Here is a 14,295-nt window from a genome sequence, read left to right as displayed (position 1 = left end):
ACTACAAAAAAGAAAACACAACAAAAAAACATGTTAACGGTTGACAAGTAACAGTATGTTAAAAATTAAAGGGTTAACCCAGCAGGCAATTCATTAGACGACCTCTGTTGGTTTTGGGGTCCTTTGCTTAACCAGGAAGAATCCCTAAGGTAAAAAAGGATGATTATATGTACCAAAACAAAACAAAAAAATGGAATTAATAGTTTCATATTTTTGTAATGAGAAAAAAAAACCAAAATATATGACTATACAAGTCACCAGCTGATACCACATCAGTGCGGATAGGCCTTCAACCGTTCCTCCCTTTCCTCCGTCTTTTGAAGATTTTCCCTGCATGAAAGTGGAAAGTCTTTGAAGGACAGACCTGCTGGGAAAATCTCCAACAGGAAGTGACCTGCCGTGATCTTAGTGCAGTTTTGCCAAAGCTCTGGCACAGTTGGGCATTTTTCCTGTTGTCCGACTCTGGAGAACAGATCACAAATTCAGACCGATGAGTAACTTTTTAACCTAGAAAGGAGACCGTATCATAATTATTTTTGAACTTCTATGTCTTTTGTTTCTTGTAGAGAATAAAAATGTTTAAAAGTCAGAGGGTTTGTGAATTCTGCTTGAAAAATGGGTTTTGGTTACAATCTTTTCAGGTTTCAGGGATTTTACAGCCATGTTTTTTGCCCTGCTTTACTCAATCCAGTGTGATTGCTTAAGCTTTCACACTATAGTGATTCTCCTGTTCCTTTCCGTACGTTTTTTTGGTATCAAAATGTTCAGCTTGTTCTGGACATTACTGTCTGTAATTTTGGGAGGTTGTTCATAAACTTAAAACCTTTTTCAAATATTGAGCAAAATATGTCCGTAGAAATGAATCAGAAAGCCTTCAAATTCAAAATTTTAATATTACCAACAAACCTTTAAATATATTCATGGGCTATCTTTTCATCTTTTATAGTAATTTTCAAAAATTTGGAGTTTGGCTAATATTTTAGCAACATGCTAACGTTTTTGGCTAATTTTATATTTAAAATTTTGATAGACTTATTTAGAGTGTCGCTTCTATTTTCGCCACAAGCTAACGTTTTTGGCTAATTTAGAATTTAGCTTCTATTTTAGCAACAGGCTAATATTTTTGACTAATTTAGTTCACTGAGGGATTTTTGGCTATTTGAGTTTTATTTAAGGAGCGAGCTAGCTGTCTTGGCTAATTGGCCTCTACTAAGGGTTTTCTTGACTAATTTGGAGTTTAGCTAATATTTTAGCAACATGCTAATGTTTGGCTAATTTTATACCTGAGGTCTTTATAGACTGATTTAGAGTGTAGCTTCTATTTTAGCCACAAGCTAACCTTTTTGGCTAATTTAGAATTTAGCTTCTATTTTAGCAACAGGCTAATATTTTTGACTACTTTAGTTCACTGAGGGATTTTTGGCTATTTTAGCTAGTTTTTAAGCAACGAGCTAGCTGTCTTGGCTAATTGGCGTCCACTAAGATTTTTCTTGGCTAATTTGCAATTTAACTAATATTTTAGCAACATGCTAACATTTTGGCTAATTTGTTATCTACTGGGGTTTTAAGCCACACACTAAATACTTTTTGCAAAATTGGCATGTTTTAAGGATTTTTAAGCAGTTTTACAACAAATTTTTCAGAAATTGAAGTCAACCTCAGCACTATTTCATAGTTGTTTAATGACATTTCCAGTCTTTTAGCAAATTTAACATTTTGCTAATAGCTTTTGCTTTTTCAGCAAATCCTTTGAAGAAAATTGTGTCATCATTTCCAGCAAAAAGCCTCCACAACTACTTTCAGTAAAAAGCATTCACAGGTAATGCCACTTTTCTAGTTTTATTTACTTCTATGAAATGTTTCCATTCACCTCAACTAGTGTTCAAAAAAAGGCACCCTGTGGCATGACAAAGCTCTTTGATGGAAAAAAAAAACCTGTTCAGCGACATGTCGAGCTGCAGGTGAATGACATGTCACTCAAGCACCTACTGAAACATTTCTGAGTGCTGGACGGATTTAGTGTTCTTGACTGTACTGTACTGTACAGTCTTCATACCCAAGACTGAACATATGTGAGTAACTCTTTTTACAAGATTATTTGATCATTTTCTTGAGTTTATTGAGCCTACTTTTGTGGTATCAGTGAACCTTCGTATCAAATCTCTTCATTTCAGCCGCTTGAAGCACAATGGAATTTGCTTGTGGGTTTGTTTATGTGCCGTCTTTATTGGTTCAGAGAAATAACCAGCGACCCAATGTCGTGAAACGCTCAGGTAAGATTTCCGTCGGGCTCTCAGCAGGATTTTTTCTTTTCATTGGAGCCCAGTGGGTGGTCGTGGCGATGGTGTGATTACATCTTGAGCAATCAGTACACACTTATCCTCCCCTTTGTGGAAGCTTTCTGTTCAAATATTTACAGGGTACCACCGAAGCTGCATTTTGTTTTTAAGAACAGGAAACTAGAATTATGAGGACCTCACAGAAGAAATATTAAAAAATATATATATTTGTATGTAGCATCATTGCTCCCCAGGGGAAGTATTTTTTAGTTCTGAAGAGAAAAAAAACAGCTAATTGGACGTATACTTCTGTCTTCCTTGTAGCTCTTCTTCCTCCTGCTAATCGGATGCGCCCTCGCTCGCCTCCTCCTCCCCCTCCAACACACACTGCCAAAAACAAAGAACAGGAAAGAAGTCAAGAAGTGAAGGTCAAGAAGTCCTCTACCTCCTTTTACGAAAATGCTCAGTTTCATATCAACCGGGAGACAACTTCCACCACGAATGTGTTTCCTCAGCAGACAAACCCCAACCGAAAGACAGGTACGATGAAGCTGTCATTGCCCACATGTGGTAAAACAGGTTCTTGATGGAGCTATTTTTGAACTGCATTAGAGGATTACTAAAAAACAAAAAAAAAAAACTGTGGTATAAAAACATTTTGTTGTTAAAGCCAATTTATGCATGAAATGATACAAACCGGTAAAACCAATCTGACCAAACGGTACAGTGTCACAGACTAAAGTTGTCCTTTATTTAAAGACGTTCTTTGTGTTTAAATATCTTTTGTTGATTTGTTTCCACATTTGACTTTTGTTACATCAGTACTCACTTCTCTTTGTAGATATAACCTTATTTTAAAAGGAAAAACAACTATTTTTCATCTTTTGTTCCATTTTTTTCTTTAACTAAAACATCTTTATTATCGATCTATCTTAATAAACTGAGCTCCACCCTCAGATGACGGGTTTATCTGGACTTCATGAATGGATGTACACACGATAGCAACCAGCCAGCAAACCCAAGGGTGCGCCGCATGGGTTCAAAGTGGACAGAAAATGTAGGGCCCGATTGGGTTTGTCCTCAGTTTCTGAGGTGGCCCCACCTGTGTTTGCCCAAATTGGCTTAAGTGGACACTCATTAGGCTAGCTTGCTACACTAGCCAGCCGCCTGGTGGTGGAGTATGCTAGCTCAATACAGCGGAGCTCCCTATAGCTCAATACGGCAGAGCTTGTTAGCTCAATACAGCGGAGTTCGCTAGCTCAGTACAGCGGAGCTCACTAGATCAATATGGTGTAGCTTGTTAGTTCAATACAGTGGAGAATGCTAGCTTGCTACAGTCCCAGTCGGGACCCACATTTTCTGCACACTTTTAATCATATGGGACCCACTTGACTTTGCTGGAGGGAAAGAAGTAACAAACACAATATGTTTAGAAATAACCATGACCCGTTTATCTTTTTGATCCAGTGATCTGTCAAGACGTCAGAATGACATGAACATTTTTCTCTTTTACCCAGCTCTTCTTCCGCCACATATGAGACCTACAGTTGGAAATGTGTTGGTCTCTCAGCCCCAGAGTATTACCTATGAAGAGCCATTGAATGAACCCAAAGTGAACAAACACATCTGGGATCCAAACCACTCCAACAGTTCGTCAGATGGTTCGGGGAGTGAAGCAAAGCTGCAAAATGACACAAGCAATGCACATATATCAGGTAAAATGTTTACATTTGAATTTATTTGAGTCACAGAACCAAACTTAACTTCCTCTCAAACTCTAGGCCCCGCCCTTCCACCGAGACCGTCGTTTTTTAAATTAATCCCAGAGTATTTGACGCTGTTGCCGTCCTCTACCACATCCCCCCAGAAGCAATCATCGCCTACTCAATTTCCTCAGTCACCTACGGGGAAAGGTGAATCAAACAAAGAAATCAAATAGAAATTAAAAAATAAATTAAAGTGAAATACTTGTTTTATTTATCAGCGGAAAGCAAGCCACTGCAAGGAAATCCCAACGTGGTTCTCATCAGTTTAGCAAAATTGCTCTCCGAAGAAGGTTTTGCAACTTTACCATAATTGACCAATTTTTTTTGTCTCTTTGAAATATTATAATACTATAAATTGTGTTTTTCCAGCAATTCCTTTACAAGTGGAACCTTCCTCCTGCGCTCATTGTGGCTCTGTTTTGGACTCCTTTGACAATGACGTAAATGCATCAAACTATATCATTAAGCAAATATACATGGATGATTGCACTAATCTGTTCATGTATTCACCTTATCCCAGGTAAATGAGTGTTACTTCTGTCGCCCCTGGGACTGTCCAGACCCCCCACATATCCCTTCAAACGACCTTCAGGATGGACTGTTTCTGCTCAATCCCAACGAAAAGCCCCAGTCGGCTGATTCCCTCATCCTTTTCTGCATCGATGTGTCGGGATCCATGAGCATCACCTCTGAGGTTTATGTCAGACCTGAATGTTGACAAAATACGACTTTCTCTCATTCCTAAAAATAAAAAAACATTATTTATTTTGTTAAGGTTTTAGATGGAGAACACATATCAAGACTTCAGGTAAATTGCTTTAATATGTCTTGGTTAGATTTGAGCTGCAGAAGATTAGACTTAATATGCTAATAATGATTTTTTTAAACATAAAAAGTAGATAAAAGCAGGATTTAGCAAATCGATCTTCTTCTCAACAGTTTGTCCAGGAAGCTGTGGTACAGTGTGTTCAGCGGCTCAGTGAGCAGCAGCCTGACACGCGTGTAGGCCTCATCACCTTCAGCTATCAGGTAAAGACACGTGGATCAAAACTCCTCTTAACGCATTTCTGCTTATTTTCTTGATAATTTTCTCCCCAGGTGACAATTCATGGATATGAAAATTTTGCATCCCAGCTCCTGAGCGGGGCGGAGTTGACTAAAATCAAGCATCTAAAAAAGGTGGCCGCAAGTTTGCCGAACCCACCTCCTATTTCTCAGACTAGAGAGTTCCTACAAAGACAAGTGATGGGGTGAGAGGGAGCTATCATGTTTTTATCTGATATTTGAAGAACTTTTTTTTATTTTTTGGTTGTTTGTTTAAAGTTTATCTGCAAATGGAACCACAGCGCTGGGTCCAGCTGCTCTTCTTGCCATAGCAATGGCTTCCAGACAACCAGGCTCCAAGGTCAGTTCAAGACTTACAGTAAAATCATGTGCTTTATTTGATTCAATCAAATACAAATTAATGTCTTAAAAACAGATTTTTCAAGATTTTTTACCTTTTATTTTCAAGGAGACTACATACATTTAACATACATAGATATCCTGCCAATATTTTTTCCACCTATTGTCTATTCCACTTGCTCAAAAACATTTGAACATAATTGTGTTTATTTATGGAGGGATCACACAAATACACTTTTATTTGTTGTATGTTTTCTTGGATATTAATTTTTTTGCTACTTGATTATCAATTTCCTACAGGAATCAGGTGTTACAGCTAATCATCGAATCATTCAATGATTCAATAATTACATCTCTGATTAATTTGTACACAAACGCAGCAGGTCTGTGATCTGCAGGAAGCCGTCAGCTGGTAGAACCTGGAGTCAGAACCAAACAAAGATGCTTGTTTTTTACTGTTGTGGGGCAAATTTACACAATTAAAGTCTTTAATTGTATGCTAGTATAAAAAAAAAAACTTTACTTGTTTACATTTTTGTTTTAGGGTGTTTTACTTTTAATATTTTATTATTGTTATCAATTTTTTTTATTTTCTCTGAATACTTGAATTAACTTTATGTGCAAAGTGGTTGCGTAAATAAAACTACCTTAAAAGCAATTTAAGACAACATTTTTGTTAAAAAAAGCAAACTTTTTTTGAGTTTTAGAGCCCCTCTAATTCAATTGCACGCAAGTAAAATGTTCAACTCTTTTGCAAAATAATGTCCTATAATTAAAATGATACAAAATTAAATTTTATGCATGAAAATCAAAAGATATTTTCAATCTGTCATGAAGATTTAAGGGACTTTAACAACTAGAAGTGAATTAAACAAAAATGTGGTTAATTCCTATTTGTTTATGATTTGAAGATCAGACTTTTGATGCCTTTTTTCACCTTGAAGGTGATAATTTGCACAGACGGGAAAGCCAATGCAAAGCTGGGAAACCTTGAAGATGAGGATATTGATGCTCAAACGCTCCTCTCATCCACGATTTTCTACCAGGAGTTAGGGGAGTATGCTGCTAATCAAGGGTTAGTCCACATACTTTCAAAATACTCTCAAATTTGTACACACAGTGGGGCAAAGAAGTATTTAGTCAGCCACCAATTGTGCAAGTTCTCCCACTTAAAAACATGTGAGAGGAATGTAATTTTCATCATAGATGTACCTCAACTATAAGAGACAAAATGAAAAAATCTACTAAATCACATTGTCTGATTTAAAAATATTTTTAAATAATGGTGGAAAACAAGTATTTGGTCACTAACAAAAGTTCAACTCAATACTTGGTTGTACATCCTTTTGTTGGCAAAGACGGCAATCAAATGTTTTCTGTAAGTCTTGTCAAGGTCTTCACAATTTGTTGCTGGTATTCTGGTCCATTCCTCCATGCAGATCTCCTCAAGAGCACTAATGTTTTGAGGTAGTCTCTGGGCAACACAGACTTTCAACTCCCTCCAAAGATTTTCTATGAAGTTCTACTAGGATCTGGAGACTGGCTAGGCCACTTCAGGACCCTGAAATGCTTCTTTCGAACCCACTCCTTTGTTACTCGGCCAGTGAGTTTGGGATTGTTGTCACACGTAACGAATCAGCCATGTTTCCTCTTCAATGCCATTGTTGATGGAAGGAGGTTTTAACTCAAAATCTAAAAATTTAACAATTTTGTTTCTGGTGTCCTAAGATAGATCTTTGGTCTTGGCCATTTTGGAATTTGGAGTGTGTGTGTTTGAGGTTGTGGACAGGTGGTGCCATTAATACAGGTAACGAGGGGAGGACAGAGGATCCACTGACAGAAGAAGCTACAGACTAGATGTTTTGCAGTTTTGTAGGTGATCAAATACTTATTTTTCAGCATAATTTGCAAATAAATTCTTTAAAAATCACACAATGTGATTTTCTTTCTTTTATTTTGTTAATTACATGCCTCTCTCATCTTTTTAATTGGGAGAACTTGCACAACTGGCGGCTGACTAAATACGTTTTCGCCCCACTGTTTATATATAAACCTTGAAGGCTTAGCTGGATTCTTGCTGCTCTTTTGATTTAGACTGACTGTGATGAAGGTCACTCTAAGTTGTGCTTGCCTCCTCAGTGTGATGGTGTCTGTGCTGTCCATAGAAGGGACTGACTGCAGGCTGGATGAGCTGGGAAGACTCGCTGATCGCACCGGAGGGAAAGTAAGAGGAACACAGTGTTGTGAGTGAATTAAATCAGCCATGGTGATTTTTTTCCCCCTTTTCCGGTCTGCTTCAGTTTCCAGAGTCAAACAAAATTAAATAATGCATTTTCAATGTCTGCAGGTGGTTATAGCCAGTCCCAACCGATTGCACTCAGAGTTTGAGCAGATTATTCAGAACAGAACCATAGCCACGCAATGTACAGTCACCCTACTGCTGCCCAGATCACTGTAAGATTAACACCTCACTATAGTAGTGTTTGAAAATTTCCAAAATAAAAGTCTTGAATTGTGTTATCTTTTGCTGCAGACGCTTAAAAGGAGAGAAGGAAGCGGGACACAAGGGGACCAGAGAAGTGGGGAACGTCAACCAGGATGCAGAGATTACCTTCCAGTTTGGAGCGAACGAAGAAAGCAAATACGGTGAGAGAAATATGTATGTACTGTGTGTTCGGCCACAGCAGAGCTGGACTTTAAACAAAAAAAAGAAAGCAAAAAGTGCAGCCAATTTCTTTCAAAAATACTTTTATTTCTGTTGCTTCCAAGCGAGAACTGTTGCATTCCCACAGTGATGAGATGGACCATATCCAAAGCAAATCTGGCATATTGATGCTGTAAGGCTTCCCATCTTGGCTTTTATATTCATTGACAGTACAGTAAATTTTAGAACACACACTCATAAACTCATTTATTCCCATAAAACGTATGCTGAAATATGTCGATTTAAATTGAAATTAAAAGGTTGCTTAAAGTCCCACTCCAATCATCTCTTGATTTACTTTCACAAGCGTTCCCAACGGTCTTTTAATTATGATTATGCTGTTTTTAGCCAGAATCTAAAAACTTTTTGTTGTTTTTTACGACATAGTTTCTGCAAAGCAGCAGGAGTTCAGTAGAAATTGCCTTTATTGGTGGAGTAAGCCTCCCAACACTTCCCATCATCCCTTTGTTTTCACCAGGGGTGTCAAACTCATGTTTTGTTCAGGGGTCACATTCAACCCATCTCAAGTGGGCCAGAACAGTAACAGAATAGCAAAAACAACCTAATGTCAACTTCTTATCTGTAGCTTTTTTTTTTTTTGCTTTTTTTCTGAGTTTAAAAAAAGGCTTCAAGCAACCTAGTAGCCTAATCAATTACTGTTATTGTTAGAGCCATTATTATTTTCTTTTTGACAACATTTTGGTAATTATGGGGTCACACCTGATATTTTTTCTTAAAATAACCATAACTAGCCACAGGAATAGTCAAGAAACTTGTTTTTTTTTTTTCCAACATCCTTTTGTTTTTTTCTCTGCATGACTGGGCTGGATTAAATCATAACCTCGTATGTTTGACACCCCTGGTAAACACTTTCCAGCTAACTTACAGCCCCTCACACACATGTGGGCCCCAATTGGGTTTGTCCTCAGTTTCTGTAGTGGACCCACCTGTGTTCGCTCACATTGGGTTAAGTGGACACTCAGTGGGTTATCTCGCTACGCTAGCCACCCTCAAAGTGGACACCATAAATTGGAAGTGAGCTCCAGTATATTTAGCTAGTGAGTTCTGCTGTAGCGAGCTCTACTTTGGCAAGCTCCACTTTAGCAAACTCCGTTGTATCGAGCTAATCATGCTCCGCTGTAGCGTATTCTATTTAAGCAAGTTAGCGAGCTCCTATGTATCCTGCTTGCAAGCTCTGCTGTATTGTGCTAGCGAACTCCGCTGTAGCGAGCTCCAATTTAGCAAGTTCTGCTGTAGCAAGCTCTGTTTTAAAAAGTTATCGAACTCTGCTGTATCGTGCTAGCGAGCTCCCCTGTAGCAAGCTCTGTTTTAAAAAGTTATCGAACTCCGCTGTATCGTGCTAGCAAGCTCCGCTATAGCAAGCTCCATTGTAGCGAGCTCCTTTGTATTGTGCTAGCAAGCTCCGCTGTATCGTGCTAGCGAGCTCCGCTGTAGCAAGCTCCATTGTAGTGAGCTCCTCCGTATTGAGCTAGCAAGCTCCGCTGTATCATGCTAGCAAGCTCTGCTGTATCGTGCTAGCGAGCTCCGCTGTATCGTGCTAGCAGGCTCCGCTGTATCATGCTAGCAAGCTCCGCTGTATCGTGCTAGCAAGCTCCTCTCTATCGTGCTAGCGAACTCCGCTGTATCGTGCTAGCAAGCTCCGCTGTATCGTCCTAGCAAGCTCCATTGTAGCGAGCTCCACTGTATCGAGCTAGCAGGCTCTGCTATAGAGATCTAGCTAGCTCCTCTGTGCCCCGGGAGGCTGGCTAGCGTAGCGAGCCAACCCACTGAGTGCCCACTTAAGTCAATGTGGGCAAACACAGGTGGGTCTACCACAGAAACTGTGGAGAAGCCCAATTAGGGCCCACATTTTCTGCTCATTTTGCTCTTCTACAAGCTTTTTCAAACAGATTTGAATACATAAACACTCAAAAATGTTATTTTTAGCTTAATTTTCTTCCTCCATCATGACAAACATGCTACAAAACATGGTAAACACACCAAAAACCTAATGTTCATTGGAGTGAGTCTTTAATTTGTTTTCTCAAACCCTTCTCTCCTGTCTGATCTGGAGCACAAAACACAGACCAAACAAAATCTTTATTGGGCTTTACATGCTTTTGTTGCAGTACAACCGCATAACAGTCTAGCACTCAGCCTATTACACTGTTAGCCCTGCTGCTGCTGGACAGACACAGAGAAACGCTCCTAAAGAGTATGTGTGGGCGGTGTTTAACGAGTTCTATAAACCTGGCTGAAATCCTGTTTGCAGGCTTCTACTACATTTAATGAAAATCTAAATTAAGCTCTGAGGTAAACATGAGATTAATGAACATAAATGGAGAGTTATACATTCTCAGCGTCGGTCTGACAGTGAGATGTTCTTTAGTGATCTAACCTCCACTGTTGTTATTTCTTGACCTTCAGTTAGACATGCAAAGCAACAGAATGACTCCAAAAAAATGTGATTGTTCCTGTCCTCCTGCTTCTCACATCCTATGTGTTTGTGTTTATTTTTAGTGCCAGCTCCTGGAAGTCGTGTGTCCATCCAGCTGCAGATCAAGCACAGGCAGAGGAACGGGCAGACGGTGCTCAGAGTGTTCACTGCAGACCAGGAGGTTACTGATGACAGGTGATAATCATGCTGTCATGCCAGCAATCCCATTTGTCCTTTAAAAAAAATCACATTTGCATTCAGATTTTGCAGGCTTTAGCTCCACCGTGAGCTAATTACCTTCCTTCTTCTGGCATCTGTAATCAACAGTGTTTTCCCTTTCATGGAAACAAATGACTGCAAGCATATTTTCCTGTGTTTCAGGGAAACCTTCAGTCATTAAAAAACAAATCTGTTGCTGAGAGACCAATGCTTTTATGCAGAAAAGATCAGAGGAATTGTTTGTCCGTTCTGTTTAGTTACACAGTGAATGAAACACTCAACTAAGTCTGCCTGCTCTAGTCGACCTTCTCAGTGAAGGTCACGTAATTCAAAGTGTGAATGGATACAAAGCAATGTTGTAATGAAAGGGCTGTAAATGTTGAGGGGCTCTCTCATGACATCTCTGCGGTCGTCCTCTTCAGCTCCGCCGTGCTGTCCTCCCTGTCTCTGACCATCATTCAGCTCAACTCGTCTCAGGCCAGCGCCGCGTTGGCCGTCAGAGGCCGCCTGCTGGACGCCAAAAAGGAAGGAGAAATGCAGCTGAAGCTCATTGAGAGGGCAATGTGAGTAAGGGTCTGACGCAGCGCGGGTGGGCGGCTGGTTTGAGAGCCGCTTCATACTGAAAGTCTGACAAAAGGCTTTAATGAAGGGTAATTTTACACATTCAGGACAAGCTGGTATTTAAACTGCAGAAGGCGGGACTGAATGCAGTTTGGGGCCTTTTTTTTCAGCTCGATTATTCCTTAAAGTAAAACCTGATATCTTCCTGTTTGCAGTGAGCACAATCGCAGCACAGAGGAGCAACAAACATTTAAGGAATGGGTTAAAACAATGGAGCCATTATATAACAACATTCACAGTTTGGCAAGAGTGAGTCTTCAGGATTCTAAAAAATTGCTTTGTATCCCTCAAAAATAAACTTTTAATTCTTCTAATCTTTTTTTTTATAGAATAAATCTACTATTTCAGACTCTCAGGTAAATATTTCTCAATTCAAATGTTTTGTACGGTAGCCAAGAAGGGCCATTCATCCTGAAAGCCACAAAAGAAAAGCTAAATACCGGTTTGACAAACAAATATATGAATTTTTTGGCAAGAAGGAAAAATATAAAAAGATTAATTTTAGCACATCATTGTTTCTGTAAAGATTTTAGTGGAATATTTTTATTATTTTAACATTATTTTGGAAATGAAAAAAAAAAACAAAGAATAATGTATTGGGTGCCGTTTGTAAATTGTTTAGGAGAAAATAAACACAACCAAAAGCATATTTTCGCCTTTTAAATCAATGTATTTATAATTGTTCCATTTATTTACTAAATATTTTGTTAGCAAGCTATATGTTTAATTTTAAGCTAAATATTTATTTTAAAATTTTATTTTTTTAATTAAACATTTAGTTTGCACAATAAAAATTTAAATCTGATCTGAATATTTATTTTCTAAACTAAATATTTAGGTTTTGTATATAAATATTTTGTTTTGAACTAAATATTGAGCTTGAACATAAATATTTAATTTAAAAAAATATTTAGCTTAAATCTAAATATTTAGTTTAGTTAAAAATTATATATTGCGTTTTAAACAAAATATTTGTTACTAAATATTTAGTTAGCTAGCTACATTTTTAATTTTAAGCTAAATATTTATTTTAAAATTATATATTTAGCTTGCAAACTATATATTTATTTTTTTAAATTAAATATTTAGTTTGCACAATAAACATTTAAATCTGATCTGAATATTTATTTTCTAAACGAAATATTTAAGTTTTATAACTAAATATTTAGTTTTGAGCTAAATATTTAGTTCTCTTACTTGAATTTTTTGGTTGGATATAAATGTTTAGTTTTAAAATAAATATTGAGCTAGGATATAAATATTTAATTAAAAATTTAAATATTTAGCTTGAATCTAAATATTTAGTTTGGAGCTAAATATTTAGTTAAAAATTATATATTTAGTTTTAAACTAAATATTTGTTACTAAATATTTAGTTAGCAAGCTAAATGTTTAATTTTAAGCTAAATATTTATTTTAAAATTTTATATTTAGCTTGCACACTAAATATTTATTTTTTTTAATTAAACATTTAGTTTGCACAATAAACATTTAAACCTGATCTGAATATTTATTTTCTAAACTAAATATTTAATTTTTGTAACCAAATATTTAGTTTTGAGCTAAATATTTAGTTCTTTTACTTGAATATTTTTGTTGGAATATAAATATTTAATTAAAAATTAAATATTTAACTTGGATCTAAATATTTAGTTAAAATTGTATATTTAGTTTTAAACTAAATATTTGTTACTAAATATTTAGTTTTTAACTATATATTGCTAACAAAATATTTAGTTAGCAAATGAAAAATGTATAAATACAATAATTTAGAAGGTGAAAATGTGCATTTGAAATATGCTAAATACCTAGAAATATTGTTATTAAAATTTTGCTTTGCCGATTTATAAACAGCACCCTATAATTATGCCATCAAATAAATAAATTTGTCAGACATTTTAAATGTGTTTTATGGCTGAGTTTTAGTATTAGTCTAACTAAATACTATTTCTCTTACCATGTTTGCGTCAAATAATTATGTTGAGTCCAAGAAAATTTGTATTTTCCATTTATTTTATGCTTTTATCTTTCTGGCTTTAGAGATGTATGACCCTTCTTGGCCACCGTTCCTTCTTTTTATTGTAGAATTCTCAAAATATCATAGTTTTTTTAATGAATTTCTTTCCTGTCTCTATAGTCTCTAACAGACGCTGGTGCAGCACTGCTCTACACCCTGAAGCACAGCAACAGGAAGTCAATTAGCCTGAAGAAAGAATATCAACGTTAGTCGGACACTTTTTACCCAGTTGGACCCGACCCAAGTTAAAACTCACAATTGTTCCTCTGGTGATCTGACTGATTCAATGACATATTTGTAAAGTACATTTTGTATATAAGCTGTAATAAAAATTGCTTTAATTTTGTAAATAATTGATTGAGAGACTTGGTACAAGTTAGACTATGAGAGGAAGCAGGAATATTCCGATAATTCCCACAGGAACAGCCTGCATACACAAAGAGGAGGCTCCTAGCTGGAGTCTAAAGCAGGACCTCCGTGCTGTGAGGCTTCAGTCCTGACCGTTCTGTGAATGTAAACAGACCACGCACGACTCTGCAGAAGAAAAACACACAAAAAGCCTGATTCTGTGACACTGAAAGGAGGCAAACGCCTCCATCGTGTGGGGTTGGCATCACAATAAGCTTTTAATCTTAACAAATCCAACATGATTGGATGTACATTAGAACTTCATGCATTTAACAAAAGATGGATCCAGGGGGGAGGAATGGGTGTAAAAACATAGCGATGAAACATAAACCATACTCTAGTGGCTGGAACTGAAGAGAAGAACAGTTCTTGGAAGTGACGCGTCTCTCCACAAATACTGCAGAAATCCGTTCAGTTCAGGACATTACTGCTTGTACTTT

General features: G+C 37.1%; 1 protein-coding gene across 1 annotated transcript; it reads left to right on the top strand.

Annotated features, from left to right (window-relative positions):
* The first annotated feature begins 1,608 nt into the window (after window positions 1–1,608).
* Window positions 1,609–13,800, top strand: LOC112154356 (circularly permutated Ras protein 1). Its single transcript, XM_036217288.1, has 21 exons — window positions 1,609–2,072; window positions 2,175–2,273; window positions 2,604–2,819; window positions 3,797–3,994; window positions 4,061–4,192; window positions 4,264–4,335; window positions 4,415–4,485; window positions 4,566–4,739; window positions 4,821–4,853; window positions 4,985–5,074; window positions 5,144–5,295; window positions 5,369–5,450; window positions 6,394–6,524; window positions 7,589–7,673; window positions 7,797–7,903; window positions 7,983–8,095; window positions 10,674–10,785; window positions 11,232–11,372; window positions 11,586–11,679; window positions 11,760–11,786; window positions 13,568–13,800. Exons 2-21 carry the CDS (start codon window positions 2,189–2,191, stop codon window positions 13,655–13,657), a joined length of 2,205 nt encoding a protein of 734 aa, XP_036073181.1. The 5' UTR covers window positions 1,609–2,072; window positions 2,175–2,188; the 3' UTR covers window positions 13,658–13,800.
* Window positions 13,801–14,295: the final 495 nt, after the last annotated feature.

Source organism: Oryzias melastigma, linkage group LG19 (genome assembly GCF_002922805.2).
Source record: "Oryzias melastigma strain HK-1 linkage group LG19, ASM292280v2, whole genome shotgun sequence".
In the NCBI taxonomy this organism is placed as follows: domain Eukaryota; kingdom Metazoa; phylum Chordata; class Actinopteri; order Beloniformes; family Adrianichthyidae; genus Oryzias; species Oryzias melastigma.
This window is presented reverse-complemented; position numbering and strand designations above follow the sequence as displayed.

Coding starts and splice junctions, on each gene's coding strand:
- LOC112154356 (XM_036217288.1), top strand. CDS start 2,189: ATGGAATTTGCTTGTGGGTTTGTTTATGTGCCGTCTTTATTGGTTCAG. Junction 4,193..4,263: donor TCAGTCACCTACGGGGAAAG/GTGAATCAAACA, acceptor TTTATTTATCAG/CGGAAAGCAAGCCACTGCAA. Junction 8,096..10,673: donor GAACGAAGAAAGCAAATACG/GTGAGAGAAATA, acceptor GTTTATTTTTAG/TGCCAGCTCCTGGAAGTCGT.